The sequence below is a fragment of the Serinus canaria genome, chromosome 4, assembly GCF_022539315.1.
Source record: "Serinus canaria isolate serCan28SL12 chromosome 4, serCan2020, whole genome shotgun sequence".
Lineage (NCBI taxonomy): Eukaryota > Metazoa > Chordata > Aves > Passeriformes > Fringillidae > Serinus > Serinus canaria.
In genome coordinates, this window is record NC_066317.1 from 27,506,674 (window position 1) to 27,529,575 (window position 22,902).

The window sequence follows — 22,902 nt, forward strand, 5'->3', positions numbered from 1 at the left end:
ACCTTCTCCTGAAATTTAGCCTGGACCTTCCCTGACTGAGCTCCATTCTGTTTCCTTGAGTCTTGTCACTTGTCACCAGAGTGAAGAGGTCGGTACCTGCCCCTCCTCTTCCTCTCCTGAGGGTGTTCAAGACCACAGTGAGGTCTCTCTCTCTCGTCCAGGCTGAACAAACCAAGCGGCCTCCAGCACTCTTATGGCTTCCTCTCAAGACCCGTCACCGTTCTCTGGACACTCTCCAAGAGCTCAGTGTCTTTCTGATGTTGTGGCACCCAGACCTGCCCCCAGCACTGGAGATGAGGCTGCCCCAGTGCAGAGCAGAGCAGGACAATGCCCTCCCTTGCCTGGCTGTGCCTGCTGCCCCCAGGGCAGGGCTGGCCCTCCTGGCTGCCAGGGCTCAGTGACTCACATTCAATGCCATGGACCAGGACCCCCAGCTCCCTTTCTGCAGCGCTGCTCCAGCCTCTCGTTCCCCAGTCTATGCACACGGCCAGGGCTGCCCGGGTGCGGAGCCCGCGCTGGCCCGGGAAGCGGCGGGCCCTGAGAAAATCGCAGCACACCGGCGGTGCGCGGTACCGGGAAGGGCTGGGCTGGCGGAACGGCCACCAGTGCCGGTCGGGGGCGGGGCCACGCTCGGCACTTCCGCTTCCGGCGCGGTACCGCCCCCGCGACGTGTGTTTGGTCCCGGTGCCAAGATGGCGGCGGCCGCGGGGGCGGCGGCGGCGGCGGGGCTGTGGAGCGAGGTGAACCGCTGCGGCCAGAACGGCGACTTCGCCCGCGCCCTCAAGTCCGTCAATAAGAGTGAGTGCGGCGACAGTGCAGGGCCCCGCCCCGCGGGTCTGGGGTCTCTACCCGGGCGCGTTGGCCTTGCGGAGGGTCGCTGTGGAGCGGCGGGGAGCGCGTGGTTTCCGTCCGTAGGTTTCGTGCCGGGAGTGGGGCCGCGGGCAAAGGCTGCGGGGATTTTACTGTGTCGGACTAGAGGGAAGAGGGGCGGCCGGGGCCCAGGCTCCGCTGCTGTACCGTGACCATCGAGTCCTTGTGTTGCATCACGTTTCCTTTGCTGTGGGTTAAGCCTTTGGAGTTAGTCGTGGGTTTTCCTTCCGTTTTGGTCGTGGGAGGAAGGAGGGCTTTTCCCCCGGGAGCTGGAGGAGTGGTGTTTTGCCTAGGGACTAACTGACTTAGGAACAACAACTTGCTCGAAACGGAGAGTTCACGTTGAGATGTGTTGTTTTGGTGGCTAGGCGTCCGAAATTGCAGTATCAGGAACGTTGTGGTTATAAGTTCTGTCTTTGCTGCTGGTAGGTAGTAGGGATTCCTCTCCTGTCCTAGAAAAGCTGAAGCTGGCATCAGGGAAAAGAATCAAATAGCAAAACCCATGCCTCTCTTCTAGTTCTCATTCACTGTCATCCACTGGCAGAAAGTTTTAGTGTGTAAAGTGACTCCCTGACAAGAGCCACACTGTTCTTATGTACCAGCTGTTTTCCTTCCTGAGGGTGCTTTACGTGGCACTGGGGCCTTGGCACTGTGTTCTTTGCCTGGAAGTGAAATGCCAAGGAAAGGTTTGCCCAGGTCTGTGTAGCCCCTTTGGTGCAGCTCTTTTCCAGATGTGTTAGCACAGTGCTTGCTTCTGGTAAGTTCAGGATCTATACTGGATTCTTTTATCCTGCTGGCATTTGTTTCATCATTTGAGCCAAAGCAAGCCATGCCAGGATGCTTTAAGTTGATGTGGCCACTCTCTAGGATGGGGTCCCTTACAAAGCCTGTGTGTGTTTGAGTTGGATCATTGTGTTGAAACTGGTTTCTCCTCCAGTACTGCAGATCAACAAAGACGATGTGACAGCACTTCAGTGTAAAGTAGTGTGTCTTATCCAGAATGGGAACTTCAAGGAAGCCCTTGGTGTAATCAATACCCACACTAAAGTGTTAACCAGGTGAGTTGTTTCTTACTGTGCTCTACCAAATATGAAATTCCTGAGTCCTTGAGAAGCTGCTGCAGCTTCAGTAGAGGGGACTAATGAGGCAGCAAAATAAAGAGCAGGATATGCTCAGAGAGATTGTGGTTGGTCTTCTCAGTGACACACTTATTTCTGGTAGGGGGTGAGACAAGGTTTGGTCAAGTTTGAGGCAGTCTAACACCTTGCTGTTACTGTTGAAGGGATTGTCCCTGAGTTTTCAGCCACCTTCACGTGCTGATTCTGCTTGTAAATGTGGCTAGGTAGTATGGCTGGTACAAGGGAAGGGGACAGATCTCTCTGGGAGGGAAGTAAGACAGGACAAGCCTTGGTTGGTGGCAACAATCTGTTGGCTTTGCTTGGCTATCTCATCATACAGCTCCTTGGGGTCCTTTGCTTTGCCAGCCTGAAGGAACTGCATTAGCTTTTGGGGTGGTGCAGGCCCTTTGTGCATCCTCTCAAAACCAGGACCCTGGAGGCAAATTGTGTTTGAGAACAAGTCAGGCTTCTAATTTGTGTCCTTAAGATTCTAATTTTGTTCCTCATAAGGATGCTCTTTGTGCAATGACAAGGATGAAAAGTGCTACCCAAGAACTGGCTGGCAGCAAAATTTTTGTATTTCAGATGCTGTTCTTATTAAGGAAGTTCCCAGAAAGGTGTGTTGAAGTTATCAGTGTGATGAAACATACCTTTGTTTTTGTTTGCATCTGAATAACATGTAATGACCCTGTTCACCGTGTTCCTTCTTTCCTGGGAAAAAGGGGTTTAATTCAAGGGGTTTTAGCCTATTATTTTATTATAGGGTAAGGAGAAGCATTTTTTTTCAATATTCAGCTGGTTTCAGAGTTCTTCCTATAACTTCTTTCAGCTCATTCTACTGTGTGTCTGTGTTCTGCAGAGCAAGGAGAGTGGTGGTTCTTGGTCTGTCTTGAAGCTTTTATCCTGCACTGAGGCTGCTTTGATTTAATTCTAAATGCCATTAATTTTCAAACCTTCTTAATACTCATTTGAATAGAGATAATTTTAAATAGGCATAGTAAAGCTAATAATAAGTGGCCCCTGGCATGAACTAAAGGAATTGCTGATTAATTTTCCTTTGGCTTAAGTGGTAACTCAGGGGATAGGTGGAACATAGCTTTCAAGGCTCAGATTCTTTGAGAATGCTTCCCTGCTGGTGTGAGCTTGCTTTGAAGCCAGTTTGGTGTTGGCAAAAGCAAACCCTTTTGCTGCAGTTCTGCTGCAATCATGTTTCAAAATAGGTTAATATTACCTTTGTCTTGGTATCTGCCTGTAAGTGGGACTGTGTTTTATACCTTTTCCTCTCTTTCTGTGAGTCAATTATCTTTAAAAGTTTGCTGTAACGATGTTTCATTGCAATGTAATGCCTTCCCCTTAAGAAAATGCCCGGGAATGAAGTTTGCTATTGTTTTACCTTTTAAGCCTTTGATTAGCATAATTAGTAGGCGGCCTGGAGCAGAAAGGATTTGGAATACCATGTGTGTGGAAATGCCATTAAAAAGAAACATTTTTTTTTTTGGATGAAGTTTTGATATGCTTTCTCTGTTGAACACCAAGTAGATAGAAGATGCTTTCAGTGCTCAACAGATACATAATTCAGTAATCTGGGATTGTGTGCTTGGATTTTTGGTTATATAGCAGTCTGTGACTAATTAAGGCTGGTTATATGTGAGTGAATGCTGTTGAATGAAACTCTAGTGCTTGCTGTCAGCCTTTGTCTTGTCCTTGCAGTGATGTTATTGCCTTTGAGAAGGCCTACTGTGAATACAGGTTGAACCGTATTGAAAGTGCTCTCAAGACCATTCAGAGTGCCAGTCAGCAGACAGACAAACTGAAGGAGCTTTATGGACAAGTGGTAATTACAAGCTTTTCTTCCTGGTGGGACTTTCGTATGGTGGATGTCTTGTCCTTCCTCTCATGGGGGACAGGTATGGGGACAGAATTTCCTTCTCTGGCTTGAAGGTAAGGACAGGTATGGTTCCAACTGCTCAGACTTCTGTGAAGCTTCAGTTGCCTGTTTCTGGAGGCAGCGTTGTCATCTTATTCGCACAGAACCAAAGCAATATATTTGTGACTTCTCCTCCCTTTCTGGGTCTGGCCTGTTATTAGCCATCTGGTTGAGGAAGGAAGAGATCTGATGGGATTTGTTGGTGGTTCAGCCATCTGTTTGCATTAGATACCTGTTCAGGAATGGTTTGTGAGACCTGATGTCTCAGGCATTAAAAGTGATGTGGAAAAGAAGTTATGCTTTTTCCTCTTCTTTTTTTCCTGGTTGATCAGAACGGTTTTGTGAAGAATTGGCTATCTTCTCTCAGCTGCATGAAAGACCATTAATTTAATTTCTTTCTTAGAGAGGCGATCTAATTTGGAAGAAGGCTGTTTGAGGACAAAACTGAGTAAACTGCTGCTTTTAAAGAAGCTGTTTTAGGAGTAGGAGCTGTGTCATTTTTGTGCAGGTATCTGGTGTCATTGCTTGACTCCTTGCAAGTGTAGTCTATATAGCTTGCCCTTAAAGGTAGATGCAAATATTAGTAATGTTCAGCTTAAAACATCTGATGCTCTGCTGCCCCCAGTCCATGGGGAGGGAGGAAGGAGGCTGTAGTTACCAGCATGCACAGGAAAATACTGTTCTGAGGGCTAATTCCTTTCCTTTCTCAGTTGTACAGGCTGGAGCGTTATGACGATTGTCTGGCTGCATACAGGGATCTCATCCGCAACTCCCAGGATGAGTATGAGGAGGAGAGAAAAACCAATCTCTCTGCTGTTGTGGCAGCACAAAGCACGTGGGAGAAGGTGGTGCCAGTAAGTGAGTATGTATGTCTTTGGGTGTAGGAGTGAGAGCCAAGGAATAGAGGATACAATAGAGGATATTGGAATTGTGGATACTGAACAGGATGGAAATGTGTTCCTATCTCGTAAAGATTTCTGAGTATGTTGAAGGTCACATAGTGGTTTTCCCTGTATGAAGGAATAAATGCTGTTATTATTTATGAATTACACTTCACCTTTGATCTGTAGAGAGCTTGTACTTTAGATGTCACAGCAGAGCAGGAAGTAGATCTTTCTGAACCTGCATTAGCAGAACACCTGTGGTGACTAGCACTTTTCTCTCTCGTTACCCTCTTGCCAGGGCTAAAACTAGTTGTTCTGATCACCGCTGGGTGAATATTTTTGTTAATGAACAATGTAGATCGTAATTTTCACATTTGTTTAGAAATCCTTGTCCTTGGAGGTGCATGCAGCATGCTCAGCTTTCTGTTCAGTGCTGTGGATTCACTTTCTAATTCTCTAGAGCAGCAGTTCTTAGTTGCCCTCTTGCACCAGCCTAAGTAGTCCCCAGGTTCAGGCTGGAGTTTCCCTGCTGCCTTGTCAGTTGCCTCTGACTTTGCATAGTGTGAGGGAAGATCCTTTATGCTGCAACTTACTTGCCAGGTATGTGCCCTGTTAAATTTGCTTCTTAAATTTATTTTTCAAGGATTAGTTTAAATGTACAGGAAAACTTGGTTTGTGTCTGTTGCCTGTTAAATCTCTTGGTGTTTATGCAATGTTATATTTATTTTTTATGCTAGGAGGATTTAGGCCTTCGAGAAGCTACCTACGAGCTGTGTTATAACAGTGCATGTGCATTGATTGGGCAAGGAAAGCTGAATGAAGCAATGAAAAAACTACAAAAAGCAGAAGGTAAAAGCCTGGTGAGGTGAGGGGGAAGCTTTATGTAGTAGAAGTAGTTATTTGCTCTCTGATACACAAATCAGAGAAAAAGAGGTTTTAAGAATTTTAAAACTGATCAGCAGCAGGATTTGTTGTGAAGCTGGTGGTTTTGGTCAAATGTTCCTCTGGAACTCTTTTCCAGAGCCATGCAGCATGTCCTGGCTCTCCTACAGCCCCTGATTTGTATTCAATAACTTTGTGCATTTTTTTGAAGCAGGAAGTAGATGTGAGTGTAATCTCATAAACATGAGATGAGATTTTGTTAGTTTAAGTGCATGCTATAAAAGTTCAAAGTACTTCATGGTATGAATTAGTATAAGCCACTAAATGAGCTTTTAAGCAAAGAGGATTTTTTTTTTCTATGGGGTGAAAGGGGGATTTTGTGTGTTTAAAAAAAATCTGGGGAGAGAACTAGGAAGGACTAGTTCTGTCTGATCTAATTGCTCTTGCAGATAAATAGGTCAGTTCTGTCCCAGTTTTGATGAAGAATAACAAGTGTCCCATACAACTGATAAGCATGTGTAATTTGAGCCTGTGTCCTTTGATAGTAGTCCTTTGGAGGGCAAACAAGTGATGTTCTGGTGAAGAATGAGAATTTGAAGTGGTTAGTATGGCTACTGAAAAGTAACAGAATTGCTGCCCCATAAAGGGTGTTGTAAGCTGAATATTGCAGGCTTGCAGCGCTTAACTCACAAGACCGCTGAGCAGTTGCAGCTGATCCCAATGGAAAAAATCAGGAGCTAGGTCTAAGGAAGTTTGCTCAGGAGAGAAAATTAGTGCCTGGGAGGGACAGTATCTTCTGTGCCATTGATTGTTCTTCTGCATCACATAGTCTGCTCTCTCATGCTTAGTCCCATCTATCATCAGACTGGTAGCCTGCTGTGCCCTTGTAGTGCTGCAGAAGTTTCAGGGATACATGAAATGGTTCTATGTTCCCTCATGCTTCTTGCCTGCTTTTTTTTCACCCTAAAGCCTTCTAAATTGTGTTTTTCAATGTTTTTCCTTGTAGAGCTGTGCCGCCAGTCGCTGTCAGAAGACTCGGTAAGTTCCTGATGTTGTTCTGGAGAATGTTTGCTTTGCAGCAGGGGAAGCGAGGGTGCAGTCCCAAAGTGCAGAGAGCCAGAGCAGAGCCAGGGCTGCTCTGCTGGTACCAGCTTGTGAGGCTGGGGCAGCCATCATGGCTGTTGCAGGCAGGCAGCTGCAGGCTGTTTGCTGCTGTGCTCCTTGCATAGTTGCCTGTTCTGGTGCAAGTAGAAGGGTGCAGGTCGTCTGAAACCTCCCTGTGACCTACCCCTGCTAGGGATGAACATGCTGAGTGGGTGGTGACAAACAGGGAATTTGTAACCAATCATTGCAGAATGGCAGATTGGATGTACAAGTTAAGGTGATCTTCAGATTCTAGCTGGAGTAGGTGAAGCTTTCTTTTCTCCTATTTTAACTCAAATATGCTTCTGTTTCTGCTGTGGGTACAATCTTCACCTGTAGTAGCTGGGGTGCTTTGCTGCTAATGCTGCCCAGGAATGCTCACAGATGTTTGCCAGCAGAATCCTGAAGCTGGATGAGAGGTGAGATAGCAGCTTTTTACTTTTTGCTTTGATTTTCCTTCAGGATGTGACAGAAGAAGACATTGAGGCTGAACTGGCTATTATTCATGGTCAGATGGCTTATATCATGCAACTGCAGGGGCGTACAGAGGATGCTCTACAGCTCTACAATCAAATAATCAAGTTGAAGTAAGGGGGTTTTTTAAAAAACAAATGCTCAGCCTTGCATCTGTGAGAGACTGCTGTTCAGTAACAGTATGCTTTCTGCTTTTCTTACCTGCAGACCAACAGATGTAGGACTCCTTGCTGTCATTGCAAATAATATCATCACAATTAACAAGGTATAGAATTACCTTGCCACTTTCATTGTGGTTAGTCACCTTGCTTCTCTGCTTCTGTGGAGAGAAGGAAGATAATCAGTAAAGATGTTTTCTTAAACAGTAGTTAAATCAGGGACCTAGGGACCTTTTCTGCTTCAAGGAATGTAGTGAAATCTTCTCCTGATGTGTGATTTCCACAGGACCAAAATGTCTTTGATTCAAAGAAAAAGGTGAAGCTGACCAATGCAGAAGGAGTTGAGCATAAACTCTCCAAGAAGCAGCTCCAGGCAATTGAATTCAACAAAGCTTTGCTTGCAATGTACACAAACCAGGTAGGGGAAACTGATCTGCAGTAAGTAGCTATGGATTAAATCCACAGGAGTTTGACTGGGCAAAAACGGAGATGCAGCTGTTCTATTTCAGAAGATAGGACCTCTAGGTTTAGGGACATAAGTAAGCAGAAAAATAAAAACATCCATAAAAGCACAACTGTCTGCTTAGTGACTTGGGCATTGCTGTAGGGAGGATGGTGTGGAGGTAATGAGAAGACAGAAAGGATGTGGGGGTTCTTAGACGTATCTGAAGGGCCACTAAGAGAATTTCTTGGTTCTGTGTACTCATTTCAGAGGAGTCACCACTAGTATCTCTTGTTAGATACTTCTGGTTTCTTAGCCCTGTGTAAGGTGCTCACAAAGGCTGAGAAAAGTGTGTTCTCTCTTTCCACTCCAGGCAGATCAGTGCCGCAAGCTGTCAGCAAGCCTGCAGTCCCAGAGCCCTGAGCACCTGCTCCCTGTCCTTATCCAGGCAGCCCAGCTGTGTCGTGAGAAGCAGCATGCAAAGGCCGTAGGGCTTCTGCAGGTAGGTTAAGAGAAAGTTGGCCTAGCACCATTTAAACCTGTGTGTTGTGTTCTCCTGTGCTGTTTTCCCTTAGTTTGTTTTGTTTGGTTTAAATTTCCAGGGGGATCTGACTCCTTATTTTGGTTTGGTTTAATGCTGCTGGAAAGCCTTCACACCCAATTGAACAATTCTGCTTTTAAAGGGAAACAGTTCCCTTACACCTCTGATTTTTATGCTTATGAAGCTGTAGTAGACTTCTAGGGTAAGCAGTAGGCTTTGCTGCTCTGCTTACAAGCAGTTTTGTTTTGCAACACCCTTCTTTGGAATGATTGAGTGGCCTGGGACAGAAATCTGAAAGGGCACACTTGGGGTCCTGTTACATGGTTTTCTGGGGTCCCAGGATGAGGGAAGAGACGAGACAGTTGACTCCATGCATCAGAAGGCTTGATTTATTATTATATGATATATAAGATATAAAACTATACTAAAAGAATAAAGCTAGAGATTTCACTACCAAGGCTATCCTAAGAATAGAAAAGAATGTGTAAACGAAAAGTCTTCTCAGCCCGAAACACTGGACAGGTGCCCCATGATAGACTCTCAACTGGAAACAGTCCGACTGGGCCAATCAGAGATTTTCCCGTGGCATTCCACAGCAGCAGATAAGAATTGTTTACAGTTTGTTCCTGAGGCCTCTCAGCTCTCAGGAGAGGAAAAATCCTAAGTAAAGGATTTTTCATAAACTATGTCGGTGACAGGGTCCTTCTCTGCTGTGTGCTGAAACCTGCCTGTGCTGGAAAGCTTTCTTTGGCTCTTGACAACTTGCTGTGACTGAGCATGACATATGATTCACCAAAGCAGCAGCCTGGTGCCCACACACAAATTGAATTGTTGTTTCTTCTGACTCTCAGGACTTTGCAGACCAACACCCTGCCAATGCAGCTGAGATCAAGCTGACGATGGCCCAGCTAAAAATTGCTCAAGGTATCTAGTGTCCTCTTTTGATGGGAAGTGTCTGCACATGACAAGGGTACAGGGGGTAAGAAAATCAGACTTCAGGGCAATCTTTGCTGCAGTCACTGTTGGGACAGGGGTGTAGAGTAGAGATACTTTCAGTCAGGTACTACATATACTTAACTATGGCAGGATAATGCTGATAGCTAATGTCTGGATACACTGGCTCCACAGATTGCTGGCAGAAATGCCCACAGTCTCTGTGAAAAGCTGAATCTCTTCTGGGGCAGGATAATTTTGGGAGCAGTGTGAGGCTCCATAATGGTACCATTTCTGTATGTAGTCAGGTAGCACAGACTTGAGCCTGAAGAGAACTCCCTGGTAGCCAAAACTTGCTCCTGAACCCTTGCAGGATGTGACAAGAGTAGAAGGGTCCATTGTGTGGAGGCCTGTCCTTAATTCCTGCAATGGGGAAGATGTTGTGAGAAGAGGAATTAATTGTTCTGTCCCCATTGTTTACCTTTAGCTCGAAGTTCACTGGTGGGATCAGGTGTTGTGATGCCATTCAGAGTGTGTTCTTCTTTGTCTTTCTTCTAGGCAGTGTCACCAAAGCCTGCATGATCCTGAGGAGCATAGAAGAACTGCAGCACAAGCCTGGTATGGTAAGCAAAACTCCGTCTGAACTGTGTAAGGTTTTTTCCCTTGTAGGAGAGCTTTGCACTGCTTGCTCCTTTTTGCCTCTTCCCCATGGCTGCCACTTGACTTGAGTGTCTACAGGGATTCTGAGCCCATCTTCCTTGTCTTGGACAAAGGTGGTATTATAACTTGCTTCAGGTAGCCTGAACGTAGTCACAGAAGTACTCTGCCTGTCAGAGGGATGCTCTCTGCCTATGTTCCCACTTCCTGGCAATCTCTTGGTCCTGCATGTTGCCTGGATTTACTTGCATAACATGACTGGAGCAACTGCTGGTTGCTGGTAGGTACTGTAGGGACGTTTTAGAAGGAGCTTTAGGACAGCAGGCCTTAGGGGGAAAGTGCTGTGTTCCACCCCTGCAGCATCACCCTGATCTACGTGCTTATCCACACCTGCTATTCAGAAAAGCTTGATGGCCTTGTAAGTGCTCACATGTTCAGCATAAGCATCTTGAACAGGAGCTGATAGTTGGATCTGTTCCAATTGTAAGTGTGAATGATCAAAATAATTTATAGGGGCAGTTAACAATAACAGCTCCTTGCCCTGGGTCACCTCTGCTTGTGACTGGGATGTCAGCAAATGGATGGTGTCCTTATAATCTCTTCAGTGCTGATTTCTTTTTTCATATCTCTTGAGGTAGAGAATGGGGGATGAAAAAGGTTTTCTAATGAAACTGAGTCCTGTGGCAAGAAAATAAAGTGCCAAGACAGGAAGGTTCCTTCTATGAATGCAATCCTAGGCTTGTATCATAGGAAAAATATGTTGGGGATCTTCCTTTGGGAGTGACTTGGGTAAGAAGATGTGGCCTGGGTATTCTTCCTGTTACCACAGCTGTTTTTTAGGGACAGAGCAGAAAGCTCACATTGACTCTGCTTTTGGGAAATCCCATTGTTTAACTGAGACTCTAGCTGTAGACAATTTGCATGAAGATCTGCTGTTTACTGCTCTTGGATGCTTGCAGGTGTCTGCGTTGGTGACAATGTACAGTCATGAAGAGGATATCGACAGTGCAATTGAAGTCTTCACACAGGCTATCCAGTGGTATCAGCAACACCAGGCAAGTCAGACCAGAGGAGCTAATATGAAAGAATCTGTCCTGGATTTTCTAGCCAGTCCAATTAAACTTTTCCTGTTGATGCATAGCCCCAGCAGATATCCAGTTGGGGGTTTGGAGACATGTGAGCTCCTGTTTTGTGAGCACTTATCAATAATATATTCTATGTGTTATGAATAGAGAGCAGCAGCTCCTGTCAGATTAGGAGTGTGGCATCAATGAATGCCTAAATGTAGCAGTCAGAACTTCTCTCTAATAGGAGGATATGGTGGAGCAGCAAGCTGCCTTGTCCCATGCAGTTCTGCCTCACTTCCCAGAGTGCAAAAGTGGTCTTGCTTTCTGCATTGATAGGATGTTAACTCAGTTCTCTTTGGCCAAGCCTCAGGTGCATTAAAGCCAGCTAGAGCTGGGCTCCATGCTGTGATAATAAGGAACTAATCATGGCTCCTGTGTTTTTCAGCCAAAGTCTCCTGTCCATTTGTCACTGATAAGGGAAGCTGCCAACTTCAAACTAAAGCATGGCAGGAAGAAGGAAGCAATCAGCGACTTGGAGGAGCTCTGGAAGTGAGTTGGGTGGTTGCTGAGCAGGAGGTCTCCACCCAGAGTCCTCTGCAAGATGTCTGGTGGCAGGCAGTGTCTGACAATTTTGACTGACTAGTAGCTGTCCTTTAGAGTTGCCTTTGCAGAGGGGCTTCAATGCAAGGCTGTATTTTGGAAGAAGGGGAGATAATTCCTTTGATCTATAGTTGATGCTCACTTGAAAACCTGGTAGACTTATCCCAGAAGCCACTTGTGTGCAGTTAACATTTCTTTGGGGACTGGAATGCAGTCTTTTCTTGTGCTACATAAACATGGATGTCTAGGTTTTAGTTTCTGTTGTACACTGAATGGGATCTTTTATTGGGGGGAGTGTTAACTTGCCTTTGCTATTGGGTTTTTCCTCTTCTTGCCTGCTTCTTGATACTGTAAAATTGTCTGTACCTCCCTTAATCCACACCAGTGATGTTTGGTGGTGTGCTCTGGAGGAGACCACGTACTAACATGCCTGTCTCCACAGATAGCAACTGTGCTGCAGCAGCAAGCACGGTGTAGTGTTACCAGTCTTTGAAATGAGTAACATTGGTAACTTGGTCCTTTTCTGTTTTGTTTTGGTTTTTATTTTTCTCTCCAAAGGCAAAACCCAAAAGATGTGCATACTCTAGCACAGCTCATCTCTGCCTATTCCCTGGTTGACCCTGAAAAAGCTAAAGTGTATCCTTTTAATGGTGGGGAAAGAGGTGTTTGGGTATTGCTTCCTTGGATTTTCAGCTGTGTGGGAACTTCAGACCCAATCTTACCCGAAGAAAGGCAAGGAACCTCTCTGGCATTGCTACATATCCAGGTCAAGTTGTCTGGAGCTACATTATTTCTTTAATTGGCTTCATTACTGTGATATCTCAGGACCTTTTTTATCTTTGGCCTCTTTCTCTTTGAGAATTAATAAGACAAGGTAGAACCAAAACCAAGAGCACTTCCATCTTTTCTGTTGGAACCTTAAACCTGTGGTAGTAATGCAGGACTTATACAATATGGCAAAGCTCTTGCTTACCCAAAATCTCATTCACATACTGCTTTTGTTACCTGAGCTGCTTTCACAGGAAGCTGTTCCCTGTATAGAGAGGGAAAAATGAGGCAGATGGCGATTAAGCAGCTCATCCCAACTTGTGTAAGAAGCTAGTGAGAGAGATGGAAATAGCCACATAGGCCTGTCTAGGCATTGTTAACAGACAGAATTTGTTTAAGCTGAGGTTGCCGCTTGCTGTGTGGAAGAACATGGGTGTTTCTGCTCGCTGGTTTGCATCCCTGAACTCTTCCCTTGCAGTCTTAGCAAACACTTGCCTTCCTCAGACACCATGTCACTGAAAGTAGATGTTGATGCGCTGGAGAACTCCCATGGAGCAACCTATGTTCGGAAGAAAGCTGCGAAGCTCACTGGAGACAACCAGCAGAAGGAGCAAGGGTAAAGCAGGCTGCTATATTTTTTATTTTATTTTATTGCTATAGCTCTGGTGCATCCTTTTTTGGGTGGTTCAAGAACCGCACCTGGTGTGGTGAAGGCACTGCTGTAGAAGGCAGGCTGGTGGAAAGGGAGCCTGTTGTTTGACTGCAAGGAGCTTTGTGTAGCAGCAGACCAGGTTCTTAGAGAATGGTAATGGTTTAGCTTCTTCCAGAGCTAGTTTTTAGTTGGCTTGTCTGCTCTGTCTCTGCCATGCCACAATCTCTTGTTTTCCTTTCAGACAAGGGGAAGTGAAGAAAAAGAAGAAAAAAAAGAAGGGTAAGTTGTATTTCCTAGCTGTTGAAATAGCACAGCTCCAGAGAGTTCTCCAGATTCTTTCTCCAAATAGCCAGCCTCCAGGTCCCTAGGAACTAGAACACTTTGCTAGGACTGTGTCTCTGGAAACTTGGATCTTCATGATAGCTTGTTTGGTTGGGGCATTTTTCCTCAGGAGTGAGAGCAACACCCTGAAAGGGTGATGTAGTTGCTGGTCTCTTTGTGCTGCCATGCCATTGCTACTGACATCCCATGCATGTCCCTTGGTGATGCCTCTGGTGTGTTGACCCCAGTCTCATTTCCTGGCACTGGATGTTCTGCAGGAAAGCTGCCCAAGAACTATGACCCCAAGGTGACTCCCGACCCTGAGCGGTGGCTTCCAATGCGAGAGCGGTCCTACTACCGTGGACGGAAGAAGGGCAAGAAGAAGGATCAGGTTGGCAAGGGGACTCAGGGTTCAACCACAACTGGCTCCTCTGAACTGTAAGTACCCATTTTGCAATGATTGATGGGGGGGATTCACTCCTGGGCAACTGGGAGGGCTGTGTTTGTGCTGCTCTGCTGCAGCTACCAACTGCAGGTAGCAAAAGTGACATTGTCCTTTGCTGCTTGAACCTGCTACTAGCTGCTTTCCCTGGAGATCCTTATAGGTTCCTGAAAACTAGTGCTGTAGGATAGGCATGCTTGAAGGAGCCAAGGTGCAAATAAAATTCTCATAGTCTTTTAATGCGCTTCTCCTTTGGCAATGAGATTAATTTTGCATGCTTTCTCTTGAGCAATTTGCTTTCAAGTCTTTTGGAAGCTGCAGAAGTTATGATTCAAGAAAACACTGTACTTCCTTCTAAGTGATTATTTGAGATGGAATCAAGAATTACCATTATGTATGAAGCCTGACAGCAAGATGGTGCCTTACTAGCATCTGAGGAAGGGTGCTGGGTTTGCACTGCCTAGGAGTGCGACCTGAAAGGCTTCTTGTGTGTTGCATGAGCTCTCAGAAGTCTATTCAAAAGTTAGCTTTGCTTTCATTGTCAGTAACTTACACTATCTAGTGAACATCAGTTACAAGGTGATTGCTGCCCTTTGAGATATGTTCCCATCCTCCGCCAGCTCCTTCTGTATGTTGAAGCCTCTCCTTGCATGAGTGCCCTCTCATACATAATGCTTGCTACCTAATGGGGCAGCTGCTGCTTTTCAGTGTCAGCTCCCTGCACTAGTACCTGTCTTGCAGGTGGTTGTGAACCCACATAGTGTCTTTTTCTCTTGCCTTCTGCAGGGATGCCAGTAGAACTGCCAGCAGCCCACCTACCTCCCCTCGGCCCGGCAGCGGGGCAGCTGTATCTGCTGCAAGTAACGTCATCCCTCCCAGGCACCAAAAACCCGCAGGTGCTCCAGCCACCAAGAAAAAACAGCAGCAGAAAAAGAAGAAAGGGGCTAAAGGAGGGTGGTAAAAAGCAGGATGTGTAACGTCCCTCCTTCAATACGTGATGCTGGTTGCAGAATAAAGGTCAAAAGCAAGTGCTGGCGAAAGACTCTTGGAATCTGGATCTCTGTCCCGCCTGTCAGTTGTCTGGGAGGAGATGAGCTGGTAGAGATGCCATGATCTGTCTGCTCACCAAGGTCTCTTCCTCACATTTGCCCCCACTGTGACTTAGGTTGTTGTCATCAAAGTCAAACAAAGCCCCCAGGAAGAAATTTGTTTCTGTGTTGCCAGACATTTAAGAGATATGAGATAATCAAGAATTTCTTAAAATGTAGTTTCATGCTCCTCTTGCATATGTCAGTTTAGGCCTTTAGCATATTTATCTATGCATGATGCAAGCACTGTCTTTTATGTCAGTCAGTTATTGACCACCAAAGAGCAAAGGCACAAAGCATTCTAGAAAACAACATCTGGGCTTTTTAATAAGGATAAGATAGGCTGAAGGGGAGTAACAAGACTGTTAGGAAAAAGCATGATGAAGTGTTTAGCAGCAGATTCAGTGTCCCATTTTCTACAATCCAGCTGCCTTATTCTAAAGGGTTTGACAAAACAAAGGTGAGTGGAATGTGTGTGGTTGTGTGAGGTGTGCTTCCTCCTCCTTTGGCCTTGACCCTACGTTCCTACAAGTCTTAGGTGCTGGGTTTATGAAAATAAAGAGTGCTTAAGCAGGTCAGCTTAAGCTCAGTGACTATGGAGAGGGACCCAGAACAAAGGAACTCCTCAAGAAATGATACTTTTGAGACTAAGTGCCCATCTTGCATGCACCTTGCATGCCTCTTGGCTCAGTGGTTATTTTGATCTGGATCTTTAACACCTTAATGAGGTGTTTCTAACACCTTATTGAGATGTTTCTCTGTGTCCATGCAGGAAGGCTGTTGATGGTTCTTGTGAAGTTGCAGCTTTGCTGACAGTTGTCTCCTTATCTTCTGATGCACCTGCTCGCTGGCAGAGCATGGGAACCAAAAAAAGCCCGGGAGTTAGGATAAACACATTTATCAACAACAAAAACAACAGTGTGCTATCAATATTTTTCCTGTACTAAAGACAAAACATAGCAATATGCCAGCTACTAGGAAAATTACTAGGAAAACTAATTTCAGCTGTGGAGGTATAAGTTCATGGTTTGTAGCCTGAGGCTTCAGCAAATCCAGTTACTCATCCTGAGCAAGTAAAGCTAAGCAAATGGCATACTAAATCATACAGAATTACAACTATGAATCTCATTCTGCTGAAAACTAATTCATGCTAAACTCTTATCTCTCGACGCAGGTCGTGAAAATTCTGATTTGATCTCAATGTAGCCAAAACATTTTTCCAGACATGGACTGTCAGTGGGTAGAAATGTGCCTTGGAGAGGGTTGTCAGATGTCAGCCCAAAAGGCAAAAGCTTCTGTTTCTGAAAGAATTTAAAGGAAAGGCCTTAAAAGGTAGGGACTAAGGGACATGTTACTGCAGCTTAAGAAAAAAACAACTCCTGAGTCTCCTGGCAGTAAAAATCTTCAGCATCCATTTTTTTTACCTTGCCTGTACAGTGGGAGAATCTGAGACGGGGGCTGAAAGTGTCTTGTCTGAAAGAGACGGACAGCATAGAGAAAGAAACCAGTTGTATGAATGGCTGGCCTGCACTTGCTGCCATCTCAGTGCTGAACAAAGAGTGTTGTTTTAAATTACTTCCCTGGGCGATGTGCCCCCACTTAGACAGCAGCTGATGACTACAGGAGAGAGACCACTGTCCTGTAGCAATCTCGTGTTTCGAGGGGAGATCCCGGAAGAGAACGCAGCTCTGTTCTTCAGGCGTCTTCTCTGGTGAAACCTAGCACAAGCTCTGGCCTGATGGAAAGGCTGACTCGTGACACTGCTGGAGCCCTGTCCCGGGTACCTGGACAGTGTCCTGACCGCTGCGCCGGAGCTGGGCACGCAGGCAGAACAAGCTGGGAACAAATCCCGCAGGGGTGGGAGCGGGGGGTGCAGCAGCAGGTGTACGGAAACCGTGGCCCTCATGTACCAGCGAGAAACCGCCCGCGGCAGGGCTCGTTCTCTGTTTCACCGCCACCCCCGTGTTCCCAGCCTGGCACTGAGAGCCCGGCTGGCGGCGGGAGCCGCGTTCGGGGCTGCGGGGGGCGCTCTCCGTGCGCGGTGCGGGTGCGCGGTGTCCGGTGCCCGCGGCCGGAGCGCTGCCCGCGGCCGGAGCGGCGATGGACTCCCGCCTGCGGGTCGCTGCGCTCTGGGGGACGGCGCTGGCCGTGGCGGGCGGCACGGTCGCGGTTGTCCGGGCCTGGGTCCGCCGGCGGAGCGCGGTCTCGCTGCCCGCACGCTCTGCAGCCGCCGCTGTCGCCGCCGATCAGGTACCGGGGCCGCGTCTGGGCGGCAGGCGAGGCCGCGGGGTCGGGGAACGCTCGCTGGGCCGCCCGGGGCCTCCCGGCGTAGCAGCGCCGCCCCGCCCGTCTCGGCCCACCGGCACCTCGGCCCCGGCGGCGCCCGGTGGCCGGGCCGGGGCCGCTTTCCCCGCTTTCCTGCCCGGTGTGCCCGGGGCCGGCCGGTGTCCCAGGGATCGCCCCGCGGGCATCTTCAGCTTCTTCGCCGCGAGGGGGCTTTCGCTGTGCCCTCCAGGCCCCTTGTTCAGTCCCCTTCTTTCCCCCAGCCCTGCTAAGCTTTGCTCTTGCCCCGGCTGCCCGGGTAAGTTTGCTGCCCCTCGCTTTGCAGGGTAAAGGACACGGTAAGCAGATCCTGGTGCTGGGCCTGGATGGGGCTGGGAAGACTAGCATTCTCCACTCCCTGGCAACTAACCACGTCAAGCGCAGCATGGCTCCCACCGAGGGCATCAATGCCATCTGCATCAACACCGAAGAGTCCCAGATGGAGTTTCTGGAGAGTGAGTGAACCTGTTTTAGTATTGAACATAAAATCCTGTTTTGTGCCGTAGGGATCAGGCACATATATTAATAGCTTATGTCCCCACATGCCTGCTTCAATACTATGAGGCTGTGATTATTTTCTCCTTGGGGATTCTGCTTTCCTACTCCGCCTCTTTGAAGGAGAAGACACAATGGTGTTAGAGATCAGTTTTCTTGCAGCCCTGACATCTTGGGAATTCTGCTCCCAGAGAGAGATGGGTAATAAGCTTAAATGGGTGAAACCAGAAGAGGTTTCCCCAGTAAGCCCTGTGTTGTGGTCCATAGCTCTCGTACCGCTTCTCCTTGGTGCTCATGCCTGGCAAAGGGCAGGAGTTACAGAGGAATAAATAATAACTGAAAAAAGAGAGGGGGGAAGAGAAAAACTTTGTACCCTTTCTGTTCAAAAGCCTCATAAGTGCTATTTTCTAGTCTTTAAACAGTCTTTTGAGTGTCTGTAGCATTTTGTTAAAATTTCTGTACTGTCATTAGCTCTGATTTTTGGGTATTGTCTGTGCCTGCAGAGGGCATCTCCTGTGATGCCTCTGGCGCATCACAGCTCTTTGAGGTGCAGCTAGCTGATGGGAAAGGTGGAGGCCCTGGGGTCAGGTCACTCCCTGGTACAGACAGGCTGATATCCAACCTCATCAATGCCTGCCTTCTGTGGAGGCAGGAGCTGCTTATTGATTCCTGCTGTTTCTGCACTATGCTGAACGAGTGCTCAACTGGCTCAGTTGGCAACTAGCCCATAGATGCCTCTGTACCTTTAGCAGGTCTGAAGGAGTTGTACTGTTCCCAGGTAAGTTTTTGGGGTGTGGGGATGAGGCTGCTTAGACAAAGTTTCATTCCCAGTCTTACTACCATAGGAGTCTCTGCAGTGGTTTGGGGAAATCATCTTTAGAGGGATGTTTGTAGTCTGTGCCCCTTGCCTGGTATGTAAGAGGGTATCTCCTACTGGAATGTCTGAGCCCAGAGAAACCCACAGTGTCTCTCCTGCCTGGGGATGGTCTGGGCCCAGCACTGCACACACCACAGCAGAACCTATTGTTTCTGAGTCGTCCTTCCCTCTCTGGTCCAGGTTGGTAGTGCCTGAGATGTGATGGCTGCGATCTGACCCATGGGAAATACAATGTCTCAGGCCAGTTTCAGCCAGGTAAATCCATGCATGGCTCTCTAATCTGGTTACTTATCCAGTCTGTACCATTGCCTAGTCCAGGGGCTAGCAGCCTGTGCTGTGATCGCACGGCATGAGGTGATCAGCAAACAGCAGGGGTTTTATTTTGCTGGCTTAGACAGGTGGAAAGCTGTTCTTTTTCTTTGTACCAGCATACAGATGAGTGGATGGTATCTTGTCCTCTGCAGGTGGTAAGAGCTCCTGCCTTCTGCTGAGTTCCTACCAGTTTGGGGGGAAAAAAATGTTCTCTGTGAGGTTGCTGACCCCTGGGTTATGCTGTGCATGAATACACTTAAAAAAGGGAGCAGTACTGAGCTCCTGCAGTATCACAGTACAGAATTGGGCTTCTGTCCCAAACGTTACATGTCAGTCACAGCCCTATGGCTCCTTTCCACAGTGGCAGACTTGCAGTTCTGCTTCCAGGTATGTTGGGCCACTTGAAGAGGCAGACATGCTCTAGTGGGAAATGTTACTTCCCTTTCCATATTCTTGAAACTAATGAACCCTTTTGACTTAAGTGAAAGCAAAATTGTTTTGACACAGAACAGTCAAAGGGGGCAATAAAAGATGGCTGTATGGTCAGACAATTTTGAAAAGAGCTTCTGTGATAGGGAACCCCAGATATATTGCTTTGTAAACTTGCTGCTTTTTAGAGACTTGCCCATGCCTTTTGAGCACCTCAGTATTCTTTGTGTGAGTGGTCCTGTAATGTGCCTGAAGATGACCTAAAGACCTGAAAACAAATCTGAAAGACTTAATACACTGATACTTATTCCTTCTGCTATTAAACTCAGCAAACTACTGAATTCTTTGTCCCCAGATGGGAGCAACAATCTCAAACACCATGCTGCCTACAGTTTCACCAGAGAATTATTTTAAGACCTAGTTTTGAAGGTGAACAGCTTTCCTCTGTATCCAGCAGAGAAGAGAGCTCATGGAGAAATGATGCTGTGCGAAGATTACTTCAAAGGGTTTCCTGAAGAGTCTGCTGGACTAGATTTTTGTCTCTTCCTTAAGCGCCTTTGGTTATTGACAAAACTGTGGGAGTTTTGAGCTAGTTCTCAGTGTCATACAAATACAATGAGAGCCCTCCACACCTCAGAGCTAAATTTCTCCTTTGGAAACTGTACACCTGCTTTGTCCTAAAATGAGATGGGCATTTGGAGATAGCCTATATGGGGACATTTGGTGCTTATGGACAGTGAACTGTTTTCTGCTCTCCTTACTTGCTTGAGAGCAAGAACCAACAAGGCAAAAAGCAACTGTAAAGAAACTGAACCCAGAATCCTCTCAAAATAAGAGCTTAAAATGGAAAGATTTTTTTTTTCCCCCTGAGCATACACATATGCCTTCATGGGACCTGACTGGGGAAAATAAAGCTGTTTTCAGTCTCATGGACAGTAGCTCAAATACCTTGGGTTTTTGGCTCAGGGCCTCCTCTCTGCACCTCTGAGAGCAGTGCTGCTTGAATTACTTGGTGAGTCCTGTGCTGCTGTCTTCTCTTCCAGTCGGGGGCAGTGAATCTCTGCGCTCATACTGGAAGATGTACCTGCCCAAAGTGCTGTTGCTGGTCTATGTCGTGGACTCGGCTGATCATGCCCGACTGCCTGTGGCGAAACAGCTGCTTCATCAGCTAATCCAGAACAACTCCACCCTGCCTGTGGTAGTTCTGGCCAACAAGCAGGTAAGAGTTCCCTGCCGCTGCCACAGCTTGGGCTGGCAGCAACTTTGGAAACAGCAACAAAGCCTTTCAAAAGAGGCTTCATGCCTTTAAGGAAAGCACACGGCTGGGAGTCTTTCTGACACACCTGTTGACCACAAAACAAAATAATCTGAGGTTGTTTTGGATCTGCAAGATGCAGGTCCTGCAGGTGCTTGGTGAAGATGCAATCAGAGCTGTGGGTGGAAACTGTTGTACAGTTGCAAGGTTTGGGAGCTTCAGGGAAGACCACAGTAAGGTCTGAAGTTAGGTTTCTGTTCTGAGTATCTGCCTAGAAGTACCGCTTCACCTAGGAGCAGCTAAAGAGTGAAGCACTGTTGTTTGCCTTCAGACTGTCTGGTTGGTTGCTCCTAAGGCTGCTTCTGAAATCTGAGAAAGAGCAGCTTTCCTCACAAGGCAGTGCTTCCTCCTAGGATCTTTGTGGAAGTCTCAATAATTGGTGCTGTACTTGGGAAAGAACTGGACCTCTGGTACAATCAGATGACAAAGAGCCCAAGGGTTTTAATCACAGATTTTCTTTTATCAAGGTTGCGTGCTCAGTTTGCTCTACATTGTTACCTCCTAAATTTCTTGTAACTGAGGCCCATTACTAGTAGTCATTTATGTTACTCTTGAACACAAGTGAAGGTTTGGGCTTCATCAGACTCAAATGCATCAGAAACACTTGTGGCTGAGAAGGCAGGCAGGGCATGACTCTTGTATATTTGCCCTATTCTTATAACTCTTTGCTGGACCCCTGAGGTCTTGGGCCATCAGTGCTTTTGTCTGCCTTATGCAGATGGTTTTACATAGATATCAGAAACAGTAGAATTGGTGTGGAAATAGAAACAACTGTACCCATAGTTCTTCAGGAAGAAATTAGGTTAGAAATTAACTCTTTTCCCCAAGGCATTTTAGGACATGGGAAGTGACCTCTTAAAAGGTACAAAAGAATGGTGCCCCGGAGCCTTTGAGATTCTTTCACTTCTGGACAAAAGCAGTGGCTCAAAGTAGGAGTGGTGCCACTACTTCTTGCAACTAACAGAGCTGTTTTATTTTTGTGTAACAGGACCTCGAAGGTGCATATTGTATCACTGATATTCACGATGCTCTGGCTCTGTCTGATATTGGGGACGAGAGGAAGATGTTCTTGATTGGTACCCATGTGGCAGAAGATGGCTCTGAGATCTCCTCCAGCATGCAGGATGCCAAGGAGCTGATAGGGCAGCTGGTTTTGGAAACACAGTGACAGCTCTTTTCTTACAATAAACAGGTGTTTGCAGCTGAGGGAGAGCAGGTGTTAGTATATGGTCAGTTTGCAGTGTGGCAGCTGAAATTAACAAATATGCTTTCCTGGTATGTGTGGAATTCCTCTGAAAGTGATATCTAGTTGGTAAGAAAATCTTAATTTATAGTGGTTTGAAAATACATTTGAGAAGTAGTCTATTTTTAGCATATTTGTAGGAGAAAAATAGTCTGTCTCTCAGGCAGCAGATTTAAGGGCAAATATAGCTTAGATGGGCTAGATAACTTCACGTCAGGTGGAAGAAAGTTGCATCCAGTGAATTTAACATGGCTTGATGTCTCAGGTTAAAGTGAAATATGTTTACTTCACAGATTTTACAGAACCCTTTTAACAGTGGTGTTCTGTTGAAAATGAGACCTCACTTCTTGACTGTGTCAGAAATGTAAAGTGCTAAAACTAGTGTTTTTGACAGTGACAGTTCTTGTTGTGTTGGACCCAGTTATGGGAGTAGCAAATTGGTAATCTCTGGAAATTGGGTTGGTTACTGCTTCTTTAGAGGGTAAGAACAAGAAAATGAAACCAGTAATATATTAAGTGTTCGTTTGCCTACAGGCAAAAAACCAAAATGGTGTAATTTGAGGTAGTGACTGGATGCTTTTAAGTTAAATTGGCAGCTAAGGTGGGAGACTTGTCCATCAGGTTGAGCAGCTTATTTAAGCTTAGTCCGAGATGTCTTTGAACAAGTAGTCTTATTTGTGAAAACCCTGTTGTTTCATGACGGTGGTTTCTGTTAGCACAGCAGGTGAGGAAGATGACAAGCTGCTGAGGAGTGTCACCTTCCCGGTGTCCTCCTAATTATGCTCAAAGGACATGACCCAGGAGCAGTCCTGTAAAGGACCTGTTTTGCACCCGCGTCTATTGTACGAGGCTTTTACGGTTTTGTCTTATGTAACAGATGCATAAAGCAGAAAATTCCACCCTAACCACGGGTCCGGGCTGCTCTCTTCCTTTCCAGTTGGG

The 22,902-nt window shown here is 46.6% G+C and overlaps 2 protein-coding genes across 4 annotated transcripts; both read left to right on the forward strand.

The window, feature by feature from the left end:
* Window positions 1-632: 632 nt before the first annotated feature.
* Window positions 633-14,922, forward strand: SRP72 (signal recognition particle 72). Its single transcript, XM_050973880.1, has 19 exons — window positions 633-798; window positions 1,808-1,928; window positions 3,699-3,822; window positions 4,626-4,769; window positions 5,537-5,648; window positions 6,688-6,719; window positions 7,287-7,411; window positions 7,506-7,563; window positions 7,743-7,874; window positions 8,272-8,400; window positions 9,291-9,363; window positions 9,931-9,995; window positions 10,989-11,084; window positions 11,542-11,645; window positions 12,255-12,332; window positions 12,943-13,080; window positions 13,358-13,395; window positions 13,716-13,875; window positions 14,666-14,922. The coding sequence occupies exons 1-19, from the start codon at window positions 693-695 to the stop codon at window positions 14,838-14,840; spliced, it is 2,010 nt and encodes a 669-aa protein (XP_050829837.1). The 5' UTR covers window positions 633-692; the 3' UTR covers window positions 14,841-14,922.
* A 2,108-nt stretch (window positions 14,923-17,030) lies between these two features.
* Window positions 17,031-22,865, forward strand: ARL9 (ADP ribosylation factor like GTPase 9). Of its 3 annotated transcripts, none has more exons than XM_050973882.1 (4): window positions 17,031-17,217; window positions 17,576-17,744; window positions 20,446-20,621; window positions 21,706-22,865. In XM_050973882.1, exons 1-4 carry the CDS (start codon window positions 17,068-17,070, stop codon window positions 21,883-21,885), a joined length of 675 nt encoding a protein of 224 aa, XP_050829839.1. In that variant the 5' UTR covers window positions 17,031-17,067; the 3' UTR covers window positions 21,886-22,865. The 3 variants fall into 3 exon arrangements, with proteins under 3 accessions (XP_050829839.1, XP_050829840.1, XP_050829841.1); XM_050973883.1 differs by lacking the exon at window positions 17,031-17,217 and adding an exon at window positions 18,842-18,916 and having other exon boundaries at window positions 17,625-17,744; XM_050973884.1 differs by lacking the exons at window positions 17,031-17,217; window positions 17,576-17,744 and adding an exon at window positions 18,139-18,562.
* The last annotated feature ends 37 nt before the right edge of the window (window positions 22,866-22,902 follow it).